The following is a 23,435-nucleotide window of genomic DNA, read 5'->3' on the forward strand; positions in this document are numbered from 1 at the left end:
AGGAGTTAAGATGTACAGTCCAGGTCCTTGAAGGATCCAGAAGGTTACATAAGATAAGGTCTTCTTCACCTCAGGGGTAAAGGAAAAGATTAGTAAAGAAAACTGGAAGAACAACTATAGGTTAAGCTGTTAAAAGTGCAGGAGGAGATGCATGATGTTAAAGAAGAATTCTTGTCAGTTCTATATAAAGTTAAGGACATATATGTCAAACTGTCAGAAGAATGGTGATCACAAATCCACTAATTATGAATTTTAAAATATGTCTATGTAAGTAAGGAGTTCATGATGAAAAATGGTATGTTTTTAGAGTGCTTATTATTCTCTCAGCCCTGGGAAAGAAGAATACACTAAGCGTGAGTGTTACAATATTACTATATACTGATCAAATCTTTGGAGATTCATTTTCATAAGTAGGGGTGAGTTGAAGAGGTAAGTTTCGACCAAGAAGAGGAACATGGCTGCCAGAAAAAGACTATACTATACTATACCAAAGTTGTATATTCGTCGGAACTGTATACCTCCTAGAGATGACATTAAGACTAACAACTGGGTACAACTTACTCAAGAACTCTTCTCCATACTAAGGTGCTTAGTAACACAGAAGGCTTCCTTAGGTGATAAAGACAGTACGGTTTTATTTCCCCAAGTATATACTGGCATAAGAAGAATAAGCGAGCCCTTTATTTCTTACAGACAAAATGAGGTACAATTCCATACTTCCATTTTACATATGACTAAGAGCCTCTTACCAGTAATCATTCCAAGTGAATTATTATGGGTTTTAATACTAGCACACACAAATAAATTACTATAGCTCTAATTTTGAGCCCTCTAATTCAGTCACTAATAAGTCTGTAATGGGGCTAGGAAGGTAGCGGGGAGGATGGTTAATGGGTACAAAAATGTAGTTAGAATGAATAAGCTCTAGAATATGATATAGTACAACAGGGTGACTACAGTCAACAATTATTTATAACACATTTTAAATTAAAAGAGTGTAACTGTACTTTTCACAACATAAAGAAATAATGAATGCTTGAGGTGACAGATACACCATTTACCTTGATGTGATTATTGCATATCATATGTTTGTGTCAAAATATCTCATGTACCCCATAAATATATACACCTACTATGTTCTCATAAAAATTAAAAATAAAAAAGTTTTTTAAAAAAGAAGTCTGGCAAAAGCACCTATTGTGTGTACAGAGAAGTAAACTCAAATTCATGTAGTTTTTGAAAAGACACCAGTGATATTTTAAATGGGTCTTTGTCATCATTGCTGTTATTCTTGCTTTCTAATTACTATATCATTTTTGTAAGTTCCTAATTATTAATTATTGATAACTAATTTTAATTTTGCTGTATTTGGTTAATCCCTCAGTAAACTCATAGATGTTTACTTCAACATTCATCATCTTAAACTATATTCTCTCATAACTAAACTATAACACAAGTATATCACAGTTCAAACAGGAATTTTTGATACTCTTATTAGCACAGCGGATGTAAATATAACCCTTCCAAAGTTCCTGCATACTGATAATTCATTAATGTCGTCCTGTTGATAAATGTATGCCATTTAAATAACTTGCAATACAAAATCAAGTTAAATGTAATAAAATTGCTTAGTTTCAAAAGATAATAGGGCACTATTTTATAACACAAAAATCACATATACAAGCTAACACTATAGCCTATGATTTAATTCCTAATTTTGTTGTTGCTATCACTAAGTTCTTTTTCAATGTGAAAGCAGGAATTGTTAGGTTAAGTGCGTTATACACTCTTCCTCATTCCTAAATGGGCAGGGGTTTCAAAAAGCTAATGAACTGCTGGTGTTATGAAAAGTTCATGAACCCGGTACTCAAACATCAAATCCCAAACACTACTTCCTAACAGAATAACCCTGGGAAAGTTATACCCTAGTCCTAGTAATGCCCAGTCATCAAACCACCCTGATAGGTGCACCCCTAACTCAAAGAAGTTCCCTCTGGGACAGGAGAAGATGTAATTTCAGATCCTGCTTCTAGGCTCCTCATCTTTAACAGAACCCTTCAAAGTCCTGCCCCAAACTAAAGTCCTCCCTTACTCTGAGCCACACTCAGGTTCCCTCCCTGCCCTGAGTAACTTGCATCTTCAAGGGAGAAGATACCCAACAAATAACAACCTAAGGTAGTAAGGTTAAACAAAAGACTGGGCGTCAATAAAAATTATGGCAGGAAAACTAATAGAAAAATCAATTAGGTTTAGAGGCAGGGAACATAAACCCCAATACCCACCAAACAACATAAAGTAAGACATATAGGCCATTCAAGTCATAGAGACACAGCCTCATGTTAGAGATCAATAAAATAGTGATAAGACACTAATCCATAGGCTTTCATTACAACTGACACATAGTCAATGAAATATGATACTTACATTTATTTGATCCACTTTCTTGAGAACTGATCCCTGCCAAAATACAAAACCTACCATCTTATTCTACCCCTCTCCAGTCTACCCAGGCACATTAATTCATTTAATATTCATCGATTCATTAAGTCATTCAACAGATACTTATTGAGCAGCTTTCACGGCCAGGTGCAAAAATATATATATTAGCAAAGCCCCAGCTCTACCCTCAAAGAGCTTAAAGTCCTGTGGGAGATAGAAACAAGTGAAAAAAAGCAATTACTAAATTCAGTGTAAGGGCAATGATTAGGGAGGTTGTTTACAGGACACTATAGTAACATATATAAGGAGTATCTGGCTCTTTCTTAAAGAGTCATGGTGAACAGCAAAAAACAGAAACATTTTCCTGAAAGATAGCAAAGCTCAGAATGAAAGGATAAAACCAGAAATGAGGCAAAAATGGGCATATAAAGAATAGGGAAGCATTCCAAGTAGAGAAAATAGCATCTATGAGATCAAGGAGACAAGAGGGTCTACATCATGAAGAAATGACAGTAGTTCACTATGAAAAAAGAGGCAAGTATAAGGCTACGAAGGTAAGCAGGGACCTTCTACTATGTACTAAGGAGTTTAGAATTTACCCTGAGGTTAACAATGGAAAGCAAGAACTCCAAACTAGGAAGTGACATTATCAAGTCTGCCCTGTAAACAGACTAGTTTCGCTTAATACAAAAAATGAGTGGCAGAGAAGATGATCAGTTTTCCATTACTAATGCAGTAATTCAGAAAAGAGAATGGGAGTCTGATAGTCAGAAGCAATGGGATTGAGTGATTGGGCAGGGATGAGGGGGAAAGAAGAATACAAGTTTCTAGCTTGGCTAATAAGTAGACACTCATTCCCTGAAAAGAAATAGAGAAGGAAGAGTAGGTTTAAAGAGATGACTGGTTCCATTTTTAAAGTTCTGACATTAAGATGCCTTTGGGACATCCAAATGAAGACATTCCATAGTAGTCAGATACAAACATTTGGAGTGTAAGATATATCTAGATAGAGTCCTACAATTGGAAGTCATCAGTCATAGAAAATAACTGAAGCCCTGGGTGTTGATATTACCTAGGAAGAAGTTAAAATCCTTTCTTGCACAAAGCATTGTTTCCTACTATGTCACTACCTGATGCTGTAAACAAGCTGAGGCAGCCAGTACCGTACCACTAACGGATGAACTCTTAAGTTAGGAAACAATCATCGAGACTCTTTCATGCCTTTATCATATGCCAAGATTTGTGTTAAGTATATAATAGAAATTAAATTGGTGCCCTCTCTGAGAAAGAATTTGTATAAACTGATGGTGTGATATGTTTATGGTAAGGTTATAAAGGCATTCAAAACTTCAAAAACAGAGAGAACAATATGGAATGAAGCTATCAAAATCCTCTTAGAGAAAGTGGGACTTTGGGCAAGTCACTTAATTTCTCTAAGTTTCATTTTGCTCAGATAGCAAATAGAATAATAGCAGCGCCCATCATCGTAAGTCAGATACAAATATAAAACAATATGGCATAATAATATGATAAAAGAATACACTGTGCATACCTAATCCAAAAATCTGAAATCCAAAATGCGCTAATGAGTAATTCCTTTGAATATCACATCAGCAGTCAAAAAGTTTCAGATTTTGGACTATTTTGGATTGCGGATTTTCAGATTAGGGACGCTCAACCTGTATTATATAACTAATGTACATTACAATAATAATATGTAAAATGCTTAGCAATGTGAACAAGCAATAAATGTCAGCTATTATTAATAGTTCAGGATGGGGACTACAGATTTTAGAAAAGTTAGGAAAGTTTCATGGCATAGGTGTCCCCACATTCTGTGGCTTGAGATCCCTGAGTTTATTCAATATTGCCTGAGAAAGACCTTTACCTCACTTCCCCCGTATGATTATTTCTACCAACAACCAAAGACAATAGCACATCGAAGTCAAGTTTTCGAAACTCCAGTTGTCTTCTGTTCCCTGACAAAATGACACAAATTTGCTTTTCCCTCCATTTCCCTAGAAACCAAAAGCCAATCAGATAAAGACTGAAAGGTAGAAAGTGAAAGGCAGACTGGCTAAGGACCTCCAGACTGGAGAACAACATGGCAATTACTTTCTCAGTTTTCTTTTTAACTGTCATATCTGAGGCTGGACTCTGGAGAGGCCTACACTGTGGAACTAAGGCCAGAAATAGAAATAGGAATAGGAATAGTGGGAAGGAGAAAGGGAAGGAAGGAGGGCGGAAAGAAGTCCAAGAAAAGCCTGCTGTCAATAGCCCAAGGACCAAGAAATGGGCAGCCCAGCAGACTTAGCAGACAGTCCCATTTCCCCACACCCTACTCCGACCCAGCAGCAACAGGTAAGCTTGCACCACCTGAACTGTAGTGTCAGCAGAAACCAGGCGGAGAGTCCCAACAGATTTGGCATCTCCCTGTCCTCTAGCCAGCAACAAAAGGAGACCTAGGTCCACCATCTCCTAATTCTCCTGTGGTAAAAGGCAGCCCAGGTAGCCACTTTCCTTCCCCAGTGGCACTGGCAAAAATTGAATGGGAAGTCCACTAGCACTGAGAAACCCAGAGAGTAGGTTCAAGGAAATGTTCTCCATCCCAGGGCCCAGCATCCTACCTAGATGCATCAGGAGGCCTAGAAAAGCATTTTCTAACTCCATGAATGCCATCAACAAGAATCAAGTGGGTGACCCACTGACACCAGGTGGTCCAGGGGCAGGCCCAGGGAAATGTTCTCTACTCTGCGGGTTAGCATCTCCCCCTTCCCACACAGCAGCAGCAGGCCTTGAGGAAGACCATTCCACCCACATAAGCATCACCAACAGGGACTGAGTGGGAGCCTCAATGGTACCACTGAAATAGACCAGAATGCAACTACCCTGAAAACTAAATTATCTTTGGGATCACAGCCACATAAATAGGCCAGAACCTACATGGAAAACCTAAATAGAGCACCTGCCTGCTAAACAGAAGATTATAAATAGGAATCAAAGTCTCCTAACATAATATCCAAAATGTCCAGGATATAATCAAAACTTGTTTTTACCACTAAGAACCAGGAAAATCACAAATTGATTGAGAAAAGACAATCAAGGCTGGCTGTGGTTGCTCACACCTGTAATCCCAGCTCTTTGGGAGGCTGAGGCGGGTGGATCACTTAAGGTCAGGAGTTCAAGACCAGCCTGGCCAACATGGTGAAACCCCGTCTCTACTAAAAATACAAAGAATTAGCTGGGCGTGGTGGTACACACCTAAGATTCCAGCTACACGGGAGGCTGAGACACAAGAATCGCTTGAACCCAGGAGGCAGAGGTTGCAGTGAGCCGAGAGAGAGAGAGACAGAGACAGAGACAGAGAGGGAGAGAGTGTGAACGCGATAGAGAGGGAGAAGACAATCAAATGATGCAAACAAGATGAGTTAAGTTCAAAGAAATAAAGTCTGAAAACATTCCAAATTTGAGGAGACATAAACTTAGAGATTAAAGAAGGTAAGTCAGCTCCAAACAGGAAACCCAAAGAAATCCACTCCAAGGGCCGGGCTCGGTGGCTCACGCCTATAATCCTAGCACTTTGGGAGGCTGATGCAGGCGGATCACTAGAGGTCAAGAGTTTGAAACCAGCTGGCCAACATGGTGAAACCCCATCTCTACCAAAAATACAAAACAATTAGCCGGGCCTGATGGCACACACCTGTAATCCCAGCTAATTGGGAGGCTGAGGTAGAAGAATGGCGTGAACCCGGGAGATGGAGCTTGCAGTGAGCCAAGATCGTGCCACTGCACTCCAGCCTGGGCGACAGAGCGAGACTCCATCTCATAAATTAATAAATAAATAAACAATAAAAATAAATAAAGTAAAATTCTAAAATATGTTCATGAAACTCATAGTAAGGCAAGACAAGAGAAACAGGAATAAAGTGAAAATAAATAATAAAATTGCAGACTTAAGGCATAATAGATCAATATTAACTTCAGGTATAAACTATCTAAATAAACAAACTACGTCTATAATCTCAGCACTTTGGGAGACCAAGGCGGGTGGATCACAAGGTCAAGAGATCGAGACCATCTTGGCCAACATGGTGAAAGCCTGTCCCCACTAAAAATACAAAAATTAGCCAGGCATGGTGGTGTGCGCCTGTAGTCCCAGCTACTTGGGAGGCTGAGGCAGGGAGGCACGCTTGAACCTGGGAGGCAGAGGTTGCAGTGAGCTGAGGTCACACCACTATACTCCAGCCTGGTGACAGAGCAAGACTCCATCCCAAAATAAATAAACAAACAAACTAAAATACAGATATTAGCAGAGTGGATTTTTTTTAAAATGACCCAATTACATGATGTCTACAAAAAAATTCACTTCAAACACAATGACATAGGAAGACTGAAACTAAAAGACAGATTAAAAGGCTGGGTATAGTGGCTTATGCCTGTAATCCCAGCACTTTGGAAAGTCAAGATGGGAGGATCAGGCTTTGAAAGGCCAGGAGCTGAAAACCAGCCTGGGCAACATAGCAAGACCTTGTCTCTACAAAAAAAAAAAAAAAAAAAAAAAAAGATTAGCTGGGCATGGTAGGGTGCATCTATAGTCCTAGCTACTCAGAGGGTGAGACAGAAGGACTGCCTGAGCCCAGGAATTCAAGGCTGCTGTAAGCTATGATCATATCACTGCACTCCGGCCTGGGCAACAGAGTGAGACCTTATCTCTTTAAAAAAAAAAAAGAAGAAGGAGAAGGAGAAGGAGAAGGAGAAGAAGGAGAAGAAGAAGAAGAAGAAGAAGAAGGAGGAGGAGGAGGAGGAAGAAGAAGAGGAAGAAAGAGGAGGAGGAGGAAGAAGAAAGAAGAAGAAGAAAAGGAGGAGGAGGGGGAGAAGAAGAAGAGGAAGAAGAAGAAAGAAAAGAACTATTATGTAGGAGTGGCTATATAAGATAATCTTCAGAACAAAGAAAATTACTAGGGACAAAGAGGAATCTTACATAATGATAAAGGATCAATCCACCAAGAAGACATAGCAATCCTAAATGTACGTGCAATGAAATCCAGTGTGACATGGTAAAGGCACTAAGAAATGGAAATGGAAACTGAAGAGGTAAGAACTAAATCAGAGTAAGAATTTAAACAAAGTATCTGTCCTTTTTGGTATTTTCTATTGGCCTCTTTCTGCTATTGTATTCCATGAGGTACTAATCCTTGACATTTTGCTTTTCTCTCTACCAATGCTCCTTCAGAAAGCTTAACTACTCTTATGGCATAATTTTAATCATGAATTATTTAAGATCTTCCAAATTTGTATTTCCTATTTCCCATTTGTTCAATCGGCTTTGAAGACACTTCAAATCAAATGATCTCCTGACAAATCAAACTCAGTATGTCCAAAACTAAATTGACTACCCTACTTTCTAATGGTGTCACCAATTCTTTTTCAACAATCCAGATCCAAACTTGTTTCCAATTTATCTTGTAATTTAAACTATTCAAATTATGTTAAGTGTAGCTACTTTACCTGATATGTAAATTATCTTAACTCATACTTTGGAGCCAATTTGAGATGAAGCTCGGCAGTCACTTTCTGCTTGTTATGAAATAGGATCCAGAGGTTTGCCAATAAGAAATCAGGGCAACTAATATCAAGGGACCATTTCAATACAATATGAATCAAACATAGACATAAATATTTCTTTCATTTGCCTCCTCTTCACCCTATTGATGAAGGAGGGATTCCTGCTTGATGGTTCTGGATTGGCTAAATACAACACTGGACAGAGGAGACTGACGGTATTTATTAGTCACATATACTCACAGCTGGGGAAGATACCAGGTCATGCAGGGCCACATGGGGGTTGTACATGTGAACAGAATGAGTAAACAGAAACTATGGGAGGCAGCCTTACAGTAGCAAGAAGAGAGGGTGATTTTTTTTATTTCTGTAGGAGGATGTGATTGGCTTGTTTGAATAATTTCACACGTTAGCATGGGATGGAAATCTATTAGGCTGAGTACCAGGAATCCCTCCCTCATCAATAGGGTGAAGAAGAGGCAAATGAAAGAAATATTTATGTCCATGTTTGATTCATACTGTATTGAAATGGTCCCTTGATATTAGTTGCCCTGATTTCTTACTTTTTATTGGCAAACCTCTGGGTCCTATTTCATAACAAGAAGAAAGTGACTGCCGAGCTTCATCTCAAATTGGCTCCAAAGTATGAGTTAAGATAATTTACATATCAGGTAGAGTAGCTACACTTAACATAATTTGAATAGTTTAAATTACAAGATAAACTGGAAACAAGTTTGGATAAATTAGAATACAGTTGGCAGTTGGTCTCGTTGATAGAAGAACTGGCTGTGTAGGAAGCGTCTCCCACAGAGGGGAGGGCATATCTGGCAGGTAAACTTGTGGTTAGGCCCTTTGAGGACCTCGCAATTTCAGATGTCAAGACTGCGCATAATATTAAATCTTAATGTCAGCCCATACACCACAATACTATTCTGAGAGATAACTGAGGAGCTCAGGATCTTACTGGTAGAAATGAGATGTACCATTTTAACCAAATAATTAAAATGGTACACCTGGGTACATCAGTAGATATAAATCATAAGGTAAGGCAGAACAGAAGGGATGTCATGGGAGAAAGGCTGCAAAGAAAGAACACTGGTTGCTGATGTTTGCTAATAAGAGAAAAAGAACACAAGAAGCAACCGACCTGCACCCAGTCCCCACTTACAGAGTGGAAGATTTATTCCAAGCTGAAAATACTAAGCTCTAATCACCCCTACCCCAGCTCATAGGTAGAGTGAGGGTCCACTCCAGGAGAGGCAATCTAAGCACAGGGACTAACTACTACCCCTTTCAGTATCACAATCATAGAGAAGGGGTGTGTTATTCCAAGAGAAGTAGACTAATGAACCTGCCCCCAGATACAGAGCAGTGCCGCAAAGCTTCTGCCCAGGAGAGGCAAGCCATAAGAACAGAGAGCTCCACACATCTCCATAAGGAGAATGACTTTATTTGAAACAGAGCATAAAAAGCTCAAGCCTAAGGACACTGGCGAAAACAATGAAGATCCTGGTGGTGAGCAATTAAGAACTAATCCAAACCAGACACTAAATAACTAAACAACAAAAATATCAAACATTACCAGCCCAGAGAAGGGATCAATATCCAGAGTTGCAACAAGATATTATCCAAAATGCCCAGTTTAGAACAACAGAAAAGTAAGACGTGCAAAAGTAAGTGTGACCTCTTCACAGGGGGAACAAAATAGGCAAATCTGCCTTTCAGAGGGCCCACGCATTGGGCTTAGCCACTAACAATTAAAAGCAGCTATTATAAACATGTTCAAAGGGAAGAAAAGTATGCTTAAAGAATTAAAGGTAGGTATGACAGCAAAGTCACATCAAATACAGAATAAAAGACAGAACCTAGAAAATAACAAAATGGAAATTCTAAGGCTGAAAAGTACAGTAACTGAAGTGAAAAATTCACTAGAGGCTCAACAGTAGATATGGACAGACAGAAGAAAAAAATCAGCAAACATCAAGATAAATGAATAGAGATTATGCAAACTGAAGAAGAGACAGAAAAAAGAATGAAGAAAAACAAACAAAGGCTTAGAGACCAGTGAGACAAGATTAAGGGTCCTGATATATGTGGATTGCGATGCAAGAGATGATAACTGGGGAAAAATGAGAAAGAAGCAGAAAAAATCCTCAAAGAAATGATGGCTGAAAACTTCCCAAATTAGATAAAAGATATTAACTATACATCTGACAAGTTCAGTGAGCTCAAAGTAGAATAAGCACAGAGATCCACAGGGAGACACATTATAACCAAGATACTGAAGTGAAAGACAAAGAATGTATCTTGGAAGCAACAAGAGAAAACAAATTACATACGAGAGAACATGAATAAGGTAATAGCTGACTTCTCATCCAAAACTATGGAGGCCAGAAGATAGTGAAGAGGCATATTCAAAGTGCTGAAAAGAAAAAGACTGTCAACCAAGAATTCCAACCCCAGCAAAACTCTCTCTCAAAAAGATGAAATAAAAACATGCCAGATACACAAAAACAGGGAACTTGCAGATCCACCTTACAAGAATATAGAAAGTTCCATAGGCTGAAAAACAAGTAACACCAGATAGTAGTAACATTTTCATAACAAAACAAATAGTGCTAGTAAAAATAATTACATCAGTAACTACAAAAAGATATGCTTCATTTCCTGTATTCTCTTAACTGATTTTAAAAGCAATTTGAAAATATATAAAGCAGCTGGGCATGGTGGCTTACATGTATAATCCTAGCACTTTGAGAGGCCAAGGTGGGAGGACTGCTTGAGCCCAGGAATTCGAGACCAATAATGTAGTGAGATCCCATCTCTACAAAAAAATTTTTTTGAAAAATTAGCTCAGTGTAGTGGTACACACCTATGGTCCTCACGACAGAGGAGACTGAGGCAGGAGGATCACTTGAGCCCAGGTTAGAGTGAGCTATGATCATGCCACTGCAATCCAACCTGGGCAACAGAGCAAGTCCCCAACTAAAAAAAAAACCAAAACAAAAAACAAAAAACAAAAAAACTTAAAGGCATTTATACATGTGTGTGAGTACTATGTATAATAATGACACCAAAAAAAAAAAAAGAGGGAATAGAGCTATATAGGAGTAAAGTTTCTGTATCACACTAGAATTAAGTTAGTATAAATCAGAAGTATATTCTGATAAGATAAATATTATAAGCCCCAGAGTAACCACTAAGAATATAACTTAAAAAAAAAACCACCTAGAAAATCATTTAAAAAATTAAACTGAAAGTGTCATACTAGAAAATATTCACTTCATGCAATAATTAAAGAGGAACAGAGAAGAAAAAAGACACAAGACACATGAAAAACCAAATGTAAGCCAGAAAATGTGAATCCAATCACATCAATAATGACATTAAATGCAAACAGATTAAATAATCATATCACAAGGCAAAAATAATTAGATAGAATTTTATAATTAAACACCCAAGATTTAACTATATGCTCTTTACAGCAGATACATCATTTTTTATTTAAAAAATACAAATAGGTTGAAAGTAGAGTGATTTTAAAAGATAAACCATACAAACAGCAACCATAAGAGCTGAAGTGTCTATTCTAACCTAAGACAAACAGACTTTAAAACAAAAAAAAAGTTACTCGGAATAAGGAGGAACAATTTATAACAATTAAAAGGTCAATTCTAATTAGTTGGACGTGATGGCACACGCCTACAGTCCCAGCTACTCAGGAGGCTGAGGTACAAGAGTCACTGGAACCCAGGAGGCAGAGGTTGCAGTAAGCCATGCACTGCATTTCAGCCTGGGCAACAGAACAAGACTGTCTCCAAAAAAAAAAAAAAAAGGTCAATTCATCAGGAATATATAACAATTATAAAAATACATGGATCTAACATCATAATGTCAAAATATGTGAAGCAAATCTGAGAGAAAAAAAGGGAGAAAGACAAACAATAAGAGTTGAAGACTTCAATACCCTCCTTTTGAAAATGGAGAAAACAGTCAGAAGACCAACAAGGAAACAGAAGACTTGAACACCTAAACCCAACCCAATAGAGCTGAGAGACATCTATAGAACACACCACCTAACAACAGCAGAATACACATTCTTCTCAAGTACAAACTGTACATTCTACAGAATAAACTACATGTTAAAACATAAAATAAGCCTCAATAAAACTTAAAAAGACAAATCATACAAAGTATGTTTTCCAACCAAAATGGAATCAGGTGAAACATAATAACAGAAGGAAATTAAACAACACATTCCTAAATAACCAAAGGGTAAATGCAGAAAAATCACAATGTAAACTAGAAAATAAGTTTAGATGAACTAAAACAAAAATATAATAAGCCAAAACTTCGGGTATGCAGCTAACACAGCGGTTAGGAATTTATCAATTTTTACACATACTTGTAATAATAATAAGAAAGAGCTTAAATCAATAACCTAACTGTACACCTTAAAAAAACAGAAAAAAAGTGCAAACTAAACCCAAAGCAAATGGAATAAAGGAAAAATAATGACTAGAATGAAAAAAAAATGAAACAAACATCAGAAAAGAAAAATAAAGATTAGAAAAAATAAACCAGCTTATTTGAAAAAATCAGCAAAATTGACAAAATTTAACTAGATTCACCAAAGGGAGAAAAAAAGAAGGGGAAAACTTAAGTTACTAAAATCAGGAATGAAAGAGAGGGCATTGTAGCTAACCTTACTGACTTGAAAGGGATTACATGGGAATACTATGAACAGATATATGTAAACAGACAGCCTAGTTAAATGGACAAGTTCTATTTAAGACACAAATTGCAAAAGCTGATTCATGAAAAATGTAAAATCTAAATAGACTTATGGCAAGGAAAGAGATGAAATTAGTAATTTAAAAACTTCCTACAAGAACAGCCCAGGTAGTTTCACAGTAATTTCTATTCAAAAACAATTAATACCAACCCTTTCCAAAATCTTCCAAGTGAACCTGCCACCTCAGTCTCCCAAAGTACTGAGATTACAAGCTTGAGACACTGTACCTGACCCAAAATTTTATTTACTCCAGTAATTATTATTCAATTTCTACCATCCAATCCCAGGGCTATTTAATGGATTTCATCACTCTTCAAACTGTTCCTCATTTAAATCTACTTATTCAATCTAACCAAAAATTGCCTATTCTTCTAGTGCTCTCAATAACTTATTCCCACCTCATCTAATCAACATCACAAACAAATCTCTGTTTATTTTCTCCTAGAATAACAACTCTTCTGGCTTCTCTTTCCCTATGTAAGCTGAAACCAATAGGTGATCAACTCTTCTCTCTTTGCCTGCTGTCCTTCTACTATACCCATTCAATGTATTCCTGAACCAAGGATTGATACTGTAATTCATCATCTCCATTCCTGAGTGTTAGCAGGAAAAACAAATCAGAGATTCTGTACAGGCTGACAACATTATAAAATCATTATCACTAACTTGAGCTGACTTCTCAGAATTGCCCTCCAATCCTTTTACTTTCCCTTGGTCAGCTCCATCTCAAATTCACTTCAACACGAACTATAAGTCTTCACCAAACCACTCTCCTCAAAGCCTCTAACCTACTTCCACCACTACTCACCTCCCTCAGCAGATAATCTTGCTTTTACCTCAAAACTGATTTCTCTCAATTTCCTCTCTACAAACTTATTTGCATCCACTCTTGTCATCTTGGGCTCAATCAATTCCTTTTTCCCTTCAAGTCACACACAGGAATAAACAGATTCTAACATCAGACTCCTCCATATAATTCAGTTCTAAATATTGTCATGTAGAATGCAATAAAAAACCAAATGACTCCTCTAATAAAAGATCAGCGGATTTGTGATGGTCTGAATGTTTGTGGCCCCCCTGAAAAGTACAGGTTGAAATCCTAATCCCCAAGGTGATAAAATTAGGAGGCAGGGCTTTTGGGAAGTAATTAGATCATGAGGACACAGACCTCATGTTTGGGATTAGTGCCCATTATAAAAATGATTCCAGAGAAACCCCTTGCCCCTTCCACCACAGCAGGGCACAGAGGAACATGTCATCTATGGCAAACAGTCCCTCAGAAGACACTGAATCTGCCAGCACTTGATCTTGGAATTGCCAGCCTCTAGAACTGCAAGAAACAAATTTCTGTTGTTTATAAGCCACACTTAAAGTATTAAGATATTTTTGTAATAGCAGTCTGAAGAAACTAAGACAGGATTTCTAAACACATCTAATCTGAAGTATAATTACTACAGATATTAAAAAATAAAAAAAATTAGACCTAATAAAATATTTTTTTCACAAGGTATCCATAAGTAGGACATTTACCATCTCCTTTTTCTACATACCTGCTTTTAAATGTTTAGGAGCCTTTGGCACAGTGTCAGGAGACATTCTCAACATTCTGAGATCTGAAGAGTGATATTCCGACTCTCTTGTTAGCTTATGTGGAACAAATGAAGGCAATAAAAATGAAAAAGACTCATTAATGCCCAGATTAGAATGACCCACCTATGAAGAAATGAAGAAAATAAGATATTAATTTCAAACTTCATCTGCTAAAAATAATCCCTCATTTTTATAAAGATGAACACTGAGAAGTTACACTAGTTACTTAAGATCATAATCTCAAACCTTCTGAATTCATATATAGGTCATATCTTGTTGGGTCAACTCTGAGAAGACTCTATAAATCATCCTGAGGGCTTAGAAATCTGTTTACATAAAATATTATAGATAGTATGCCTAGAAGTGTTGTTACTCAGAAGTTTGCTCCTTATGATCATTGCAGAATTTGAACCATGGGATTATTCTTGACAAGCTCAGGTATTTCTTTTTAAGGTAGAGAGGTGCACTGTGGGCAAGAAAGAGTAAGAAGGAAAAAGAAACAGGAATATTTTCTAGAAACTCACAAATGTTTAGAAGGAAAATGAGAGTATCAAAGAACTATAACTGTGATCAGTTGCCAACAACCATAAGTCCTCAAACTTCTTAAAACAAAAGTAATGGAGACTATAAATTGGTAGTGAAGTAAAGGTTAACTGCTCAAAAAGAAGTTCCTAACATTTTATCAGGTCACAAGTCCTTGCTAGAAAAGAAATTAGAAACCAATATTGGTGACATTAATACCTAAACATGTACAACTTTTCACCAAATTCACAGTGCACCCTCACATAAAAATATATATCAATTTTAGGTTGTCTTTATTTCCCTAAAAAGATTATTTCAGTCATATCTTCTCAGGATGAAGTCTAAAAATGTATACAAGCATGAATTTTTCTATCCTCTTTCATCAATTTTTCATGGTGTAGTAATGAACATTCTTAGGAAGCCGTGTGAAGTGTGGAAATGAATATTCCATATCTATTTCTATATCTACATCTACTGCCCATACAGGTTTCTCTAGACCAGTGCTTTTCGACTGGTGAAGATTTTGTACCCATCAAGGGACATTTGACAATGCCTGGAAACATTTTTTGCTGTCATAACTTGTGATGGGAGAGGATGTTACTAGTATCTAGTGAATAGAGGCCAGGGATGGATGCTGCAAAACATTCTACAATAAGCAGGAAACACGCCTCCCACCGTAACAAAGAATTATCCAACTCAAAATGATAATGCTGCTAAGAAGCCCTGTTCTCCACATAGCACAAAGTTCCCAGTTTTCAATTACCTCACTCCTACAGGAAACTTTTTTGAAGTACAGCCTATATATATATACACACATATATAAATACACATAAATATACATAAAGATATATGCATATATATAATATGCAGTCATGTATCACTTAATGATGTGGATATGTTCTGAGAAATGTGTTGTTAGGCAATTTTTTTGTTGTGCAAACATCACAGAGTGACATACAGAAACCTACTACTGTGTAGACTACTACGCACCTAGGCTAGTGGTCTAGCCTACTGCTTCCAGGCTACAAACCTATCAGCATGTTACTGTTCTAAATACTGTAGGCAACTGTAAAACAATGGTATTTCTGTATCTAAACATATCTAAACATAGGAAAGGTACAGTAAAAATACAGTATTTTAATCTTATGGGACTACCATCATATATGCAGTCTGTAATTAACTATCACAGTGTGGCATGACCATACATAATATATAGACACTTGTGAGAGAGTGTGTGTTTATAGTTTATAGCAGTTTTTCTTCTACAGCTTTCAAACACAGAAATAAAGAAAAATTTTGATTGCAAGCTTGACGTCAAAAAAATTTCATTATGTTAAAGTTTCAAAATACAGAACTATTAAAGTAGGTAATACCGGCCAGTTACGATGGCTCACACCTGTAATCCCAGCACTTTGGGAGGTGGAGGCGGGCAGATCACGAGGTCAGGAGATCGAGACTATCCTGGTTAACACAGTGAAACCCCGTCTCTACTAAAAATCCAAAAAATTAGCTGGGCATGGTGGCGGGCACCTGTAGTTCAAGCTACGCAGGAGGCTGAGGCAGGAGAATGGCGTGAACCCGGGAGGTGGAGCTTGCAGTGAGCCGAGATCACGCCACTCCACTCCAGTCTGGGCAACAGCAGGAGACTCCGTCTCAAAAAAAAAAAAAAGTAGGTAATACAAAAGAAAATGTAAAATGAAAAATATGAGAAGTATTTATTTAAGAAACCAGCAGATCTTCATTGCTAATTGAAAATGGAAAGAACCAGAAGAAAAAGAAATCAAGATTAGTTTATCTTCCCAATGTTTGATCAACAATGAAGAAAGAATGAAAGATGACCAAGAAACCAGAAAAATACTAATACCTTTCATAAAAACTCAGAAACTCTACAAGTGAGTCTAATTTTAGGAAAAATATGAGTTATTTTGCTATAGGGCAAGTTGAATTTGGGGTGATGACAATGTTCACAAGAAAACATGCAAAATAAATTAGACAGATATCAGGGTATAAAAACAGAGGTGATAATCATCCACACAGAGATAGGCAACTAGGTCTCCAAAGGTAGGGGGGTAAGAAGAGGAAAGAAATCTAAGGCTTAAATCTTAAATAATTTTTAGAGTTAAATGGCCAAAACAAGAGGTACTAAAATAGCATATTAGGCCTGGCGCGGTGGCTCACACCTGTAATCCCAGCACTTTCGGAGGCCGAGACAGGTGGATCACCTGAGATCAGGAGTTTGAGACTAGCCTGGCCAACATGGTGAAACCCCATCTCTACTAAAAATACAAAAAATTATTCAGGCATGGTGGCAGGCGCCTGTAATCCCAGCTACCTGGGAGGCTGCCGCAGGAGAACTGCTTAAACCTAGGAGGCGGAGGGTGCAGTGAGCTGAGATCGTGCCATTGCACTCCAGCCTGGATGACAAGAGCGAAACTCTGTCTCAAAAAAAAAAAAAAAAAAAAAAAAAAAAAAAAAAAAAAGCATATTAATTACGTGCTGCTACCAAGAACAAGGAGAAAGAAAAACAAAATAACAATAGAAAGTAGGAAACCACCAGAGACTCTAATAGTCTCGTTTCAGCTAAGTGAAGAGAACTAACAACCAGGAACTATATAAATGCTATATAACTTACCCCATTTAATAGTACAATATATGAGGTTGATTATTACTATTCCTATTTCCTTATGCAGATCAGGAAAGTGATCCTCCAAAGTCATTTGCTCAAGACACAAGGCTAACAAAGTAACTGAACTGGATTTTGACTCCAAATCTCTGTTCTTTTCACAGTTCCGAGCTGCATCATACATACGTGGATACCCAAATAATCATTTATGATGAGTAGATATAAAAGTGAACCAAGTAAGTATGAATGACTCTTCTGTGACAAAGATGAGGAGTGTAAGGAAGCAACCAAGGAGTAAGCAAGCCCCTGAAAGCAAGCTAAGCCACACAGAAAAAGTACTACCACATCTGGCTCCTTGCTTTTCTGATACTGACATTAAATAACTCCTAGATCTAAGACTAAGACAGATAGAGCTACAACTGAAAGACAATATAGGCAATAATAGCATCTTCCTTAGATTGAAAGATTATACTTCAGGCTATATTTAAGGACAGATTAAAATTTGGAGCAGTGGTCAAAGCTAGTCTCTGCACATGAACTGAACCTATATATCTTTATTTTTAAAATACATTTTATCTACATGAAAGGTTGATATAAGTCACAAAAGTAGTATTAAAAATTTAGAACACTTTAAGAGTTGTTACTTTGTTTCTCATTGTTATTGAATGCAACTTTAGGCAATCTCCTTCAAAACCTCTACTCTTGCCAAAATAACGCAAAATCTTAACCTTAGTTTCATCAAGAATAGTTAAAATTCTGGGGTGGGGGGACGGGGGACAGTTTATGGTATGGTGGTTAAGTACATAGACATGGTTAGTTTCAAACACCGGTTCCCCCAATTGCTGAATAATGATAAGCAAGTTCTTAAATCCTCTAAGTCTCAATAGTAAAATAGGGATGATAATAATCTCTAACAATTCTATTTGACAGAATTGACAGAGGACAAAAATGAATTGATACATACATGTAACCTCTTAGCACAGTACTTGAGCACAAAGTGTTAACTATCATTTTCATCCCCACTGTTATCAGATTAAAATTAAAGAATGCCTAGTTTAGAATACTGAAGAAAATAAAACTAACCTAGTGATTCTGTGTTAAAAAAATTTTAATAAATGTAATAAATTATAAATAAAAATTCATCATAGTATCTTTGTTCATTTTCTACCAACAATCTGAACCTAAAGGTCTAAATGTGGGTGTAACCCAAACTAATAGAGCTTTACAAAAATATACCAATCTTATACATAGGAAAACAGGAAAAGAGAAATAACATTAAGTACATCACTATTTTATCTAACTGTATTTAATAACAGGATATGAGGATATATCACAAGGAAGTAGGGCCCACCTTGGGACTTACAGTACCAGACAACAAAAGAGGATATTCATTCAACAGGACCAGAGGAACATTAATGCCAAGGGATCCAAAGATCCAAGCAAATAAAAGCCTTCTATAAAAGAATGACACAGGGAGGGGAACATCACACACTGGGGCCTGTCTGCGGGTAGGGGGTTAGGGGAGGGATAGCATTAGGAGAAATACCTAATGTAGATGACAGGTTGATGGGTACAGCAAACCACCATGGCACGTGTACACCTATGTAACAAACCTGCACGTTCTACACACGTGCCCCAGAACTTAAAAAAAAAAAAAAAGGCTGACATAAAATTTTTATGACACCTTAGAGTTGCCAGTTTCTAGTATACACACAATGGTAATAATGACATAAATAGGGAGAGGGAAGGGGACATGTATATACATTAGTGTGTTGCTCATTTGGGAAGGAGACACTTCCCTTTGGAGAGGCACTGGCCAGTTTGGACATTAAGCACTTCATTATCCTTCCTGGTCAAACATGGGTCTTAAAACTTTCAAGACACCTCTGAAGTCAAGTCTTTCAGGAGCTTCTAAAAAGAAATACTTAAATATTCCAGGGACTGTTTCAAGGCTTGTACATTGAATAGCAGAGGGAAACATTCAAAGTACAAGCTTCTGAATGTTCCCATGAATAACTCTAATCTTAACACTGTCTAAAGACTACTGCTGGCACAACTAGGAAGAGTTAGGTTGCCTCAATATGAAAGGCCTGGAGCCCCAGGGGATGGCCTTTTCCAAGACACCCCAGAACTAAGTCTTACAGTCTACGAAACATAAACATTTCTTTTATACCAACCTCTAATGGAACATATTCCTGGATATCAGATAAAGAACAGGTACAAGTTACAAGCTGGTAATGAAAGATATAATTTTTCAAATAAAATATTTTCAAATAAAATTTGAAATTTTTTCAAATAAAATATTCCTCTCCCCACCCAGAAAAAATGTCAAATAGAAAAACTTACAGGCTTTTCAAAATTGCTTTCCTTCTCAGATGGTAGTTGTAAAGTAGGCTGCCAGTGCAGGGAACTGTCATGCATCTCTAGACCATCATGAAAATTCTCTAAAGCTGCTAGCTCAACGTACTCACCAGTCAAATCACATCGGTCATGTACCCAGGAAACAGTAAAAAGTAAAATAAACACAAACAATACCATTTCCTGAAACAATACTGAAAAAGGCCATGTTTCTTACAACTATCATTTTATTGTGTCTCACCTTTCTTTGTAGTTCAGTAATTCTTTCACTGCACACAACAGCGTTTTCATTTAGGCCATCCAGAGTAATGATGTCAGACTCAGCCTTCCCCTGCAGGCCCTCTACAAAATAGGAGTCATTTTGCATAATTGTATGTATAGTAAAACTAGACTCAGCTCCCACAGGCCAAGGAATTTCACCTTGGCCTATATCAGCTTTCAGCAATGTCTCTTGGGCAACTGCAATTAATGATGCATCACTGGTCAATGGTAAAAGCACCTTGTGACTTTGCATCACATGCCACCAAGTTTGCTGAAAAGCTGCTTCCTATAGCTGCAGGTGGACCTTTAATGGTATTACTATAGTTAACATCCTTACCCAAATTAAAGTCTGAGTAATCTGCAACTTCTTCAAAGGTTGGCTGCTTTAAATCTTGTAAAACCAAAGAATCTGAAGTTAATACTTTCACATGATAAATAACATCTGAAGATCCTACCTTCTCTGCAAGGTCAAGAGAAGGAACAGACTGTATCTTCCCAAAGGGAAGAAATGGTTCATTGCTTATATCACACTGAAATAAAGTGGACTGTGTTTTGCCAAGACCAACAGTCTGGTTGTAAGATTTTTCACTCAAAGAAGCACATGACTTAAGCTCTGGAATAACACAAAGTGGCTTAATGAACATTTTCTGAACAGCATTAGGAGGTGATTTTAAATTTGGATGCCAGTATAGGAAGCTATCATTATCATCCTTTATATGCAACAATGGTTTTGAAGCTGCTGGTTCAAACACCCCAGGAGTAGACTGATAGCATGTATGTTTAAGCCTATCAAATAAAGAGTTTTCATCTTTATAATTTAATGGAGAAAGATCTGGATTTTTTGGTTCTCTCTCTTGGCTGTCATCTGTTAAATATTTATTGATGTCAGCTTGGATGTCATTTACTGTACTCTCTTTCTTAGAAGGCTCAATAGAGGCAATAACTGCCTCAAAGGCTATATTTTCAGTAGCATCAATGTTTTTCTCACCAAAAAGAGAAGTTCCCTTTTGGTTTCTTTCCTCTTGAAAATACAGTTGTTCTGATGTCTCATCCAAGTTGGATATAACAGTCTGAAGAAGACCACCAGAAGCCTCCATTTTAGAGGTATCATGTTCCCTGGAGAGTACATGTGTTTCTGAAACTTTTACAGAATTATCAGGAGCTATAACATTCCTAATACACTTTATTCCTGAGGATCTGGGTTGCACTTCTGAAGATAAATTATTTCTAGTCTCTGTTAGTTCAAAACATTGAGATGATTCTTTCTGTAAACCTTCTTCATTTCCTTCATAACCCTCCAAAGAATCCGTCTTTTGTTTCACCTCAATCTCAGCTGGAGCCCTTAAATAAACATTCTCAAAATAATGACTATCAGAAGTCAAGGGAACCCCTTTTCCTCTTCTTTCCAACAAACAACACAAGAAAGAATATGACATTTTATTATTATAATGAGCAGCAACTTCACATGGAAAGGAAACACAGTCCTTACTGATTACACATGTTTCTGGGTGGTGCAAAGTTCCCTCTTTGTTCCATGGCACATAGGAAAAGGGGACACTAAAACTGTAACTTCCCTTGGAAATTTTATTTTTATCAATTGTGTCAGATGAATCTGAAAAAGAATCAGGGTACTTACTGGTTAAATATGTTTCTGTCTGCTTAGGTGAAGCTTCCTGTTTCCAATACTGCCCATATGAATAAGCAGCATCAAAATGGTCATTTCTTTCAGTAGCTATGTTTTCATCGGTTATGTCAGATAAACTTGTAACTGAAACTTGATCTTTATCAGCTAAATTGGTTTCAGGCTGCTGTGTATCTTTTCGTGTCTTCCATGACATATATGAACAAAGATCATCATAACTATCACAGTCTTTGGGAATTTTCAGTTCATCAACAGACGAAATAGTCTCTTCATTATTCCCTTGTTCAGAAGGTAAAAAAGGGCACTGAGACCCAACAGTTGTGCTCCCTATAAGTGGGTGCTGAGATACACTAAAGCAACTGCTTGCTAAGTCTGAAGCTACTTCTGCAGTAGCCTGGAATAAAGCTTCACTAACTTCCGATGGTCGAGAAGACCATTCAGTATCTTCAGACTTATCAGGAATTCCCCTGAAAATATACAGTTAAAAATAAATAAATAACACATTAAAAACATTTAATTTTTAAGTACTAACACGAAAATACGTATGTCACTAAAATCAAGTTTATTTGAAAAGTGCATTGAAAAACAAAGCTCTCCTAATTTCAGACTCCTTTAAGATGGTTAATGACCGAACAAAAAAATTCTTTTTAACCAAAAGGTGAACTACCACCCTACAACCCTGATATTATCTCAGGCTTCTCCTAAAACAATAGACACAGAATGTGATTTTCATAATGATGCCCACCATGATTTTTCATTTAACCCGCATTAATTTTTTTACTAGTCGTCATTTATTGTGCTCTTGAAAACTATGCAAGGCCAGGCACAATGGCTCACACCTGTGATCCTAGCACTTTGGATCACCTGAAGCCCAGGAGTTCCAGACAAGCCGTGGCAATATGGCAAGACCCTATCTCTACAAAAAAATTAAAAATTCGCTGGGCATGGTGGCACATGCCCGTAGTACTAGCTATTGTGAAGGCTAAGGCAGGAGGATTGCTTGAGCCTAGAAGATAGAGGTTACAGTGAGCCATGATGGCACCACTGCACTCCAGCCTGGGCAACAGAGCAAGACTCCATCTAGATAGATTTAAAAAAAAAAAAAAAGAGAAAGAAACCACTCAAGAAGTGATCTATTCCCAAAACACAACAGTAACTTAATCATTAGTTGATGATCTAAAAATGTGTACAGATCACTTTTCATAAAAGTGATATAAGGTAATATATAAGGACAGAGGTTACTTTTTACTTTCTAAACATCTATAGTTTTTAATTTAAGGTGGGTTTTCTTTTCAGTTCTAGAAGAGGAAAACATATTCTTGAATAATTCCAAATATGTTTTGAAAATTCCAGACTTTTCTCCCATTATGACTATTCTAAAGGACATGAATTTGGAGTATCTGTTAATTTGGATAAGTCTGTTCATAAAAATCTTCTTACTTCATACTCACATCTCCTATAAGGTAAGGAGAGCTAACTAGTCTCATTCAATAACAGCTGAACAAAATGAGAGTGCCAAACAAGTTAGTGACCTAGAAATAAATGCTTTTTGCAGAATAAGGGTGACAGGGAGGAGAGAGATGATGAGCAGCAGATGGGGAGGTTTATGAGAAGGAAAATCCAGTGTGTCTTCTAAATTAAAA

The 23,435-nt window shown here is 37.2% G+C and overlaps 1 protein-coding gene across 10 annotated transcripts in view; it reads right to left on the reverse strand.

Moving 5' to 3' along the window:
* Positions 1-23,435, reverse strand: part of ALMS1 (ALMS1 centrosome and basal body associated protein) — a 221,754-nt gene that overhangs the window by 153,834 nt on the left and 44,485 nt on the right. For 9 of the 10 annotated variants that reach the window (XR_012422187.1, XR_010580408.1, XR_012422190.1 and 6 more), the window contains 3 exons: positions 21,787-22,259; positions 20,131-20,231; positions 14,347-14,440 (listed from right to left, as the gene is read on the reverse strand). Coding sequence is in view for 4 of the 10 variants with exons in the window: in XM_065526944.2 (XP_065383016.1) it covers positions 14,347-14,440; positions 20,131-20,231; positions 21,787-22,259 (668 nt within the window). In the remaining 6 variants the exon portion in view is untranslated. Of the gene's footprint in view, positions 1-14,346; positions 14,441-20,130; positions 20,232-21,786; positions 22,260-23,435 lie in introns of those variants that run through there. The other variant, XM_074011534.1, reaches the window with a different exon arrangement.

Source organism: Macaca fascicularis, chromosome 13 (genome assembly GCF_037993035.2).
Source record: "Macaca fascicularis isolate 582-1 chromosome 13, T2T-MFA8v1.1".
Taxonomy (NCBI): Eukaryota; Metazoa; Chordata; class Mammalia; order Primates; family Cercopithecidae; genus Macaca; species Macaca fascicularis.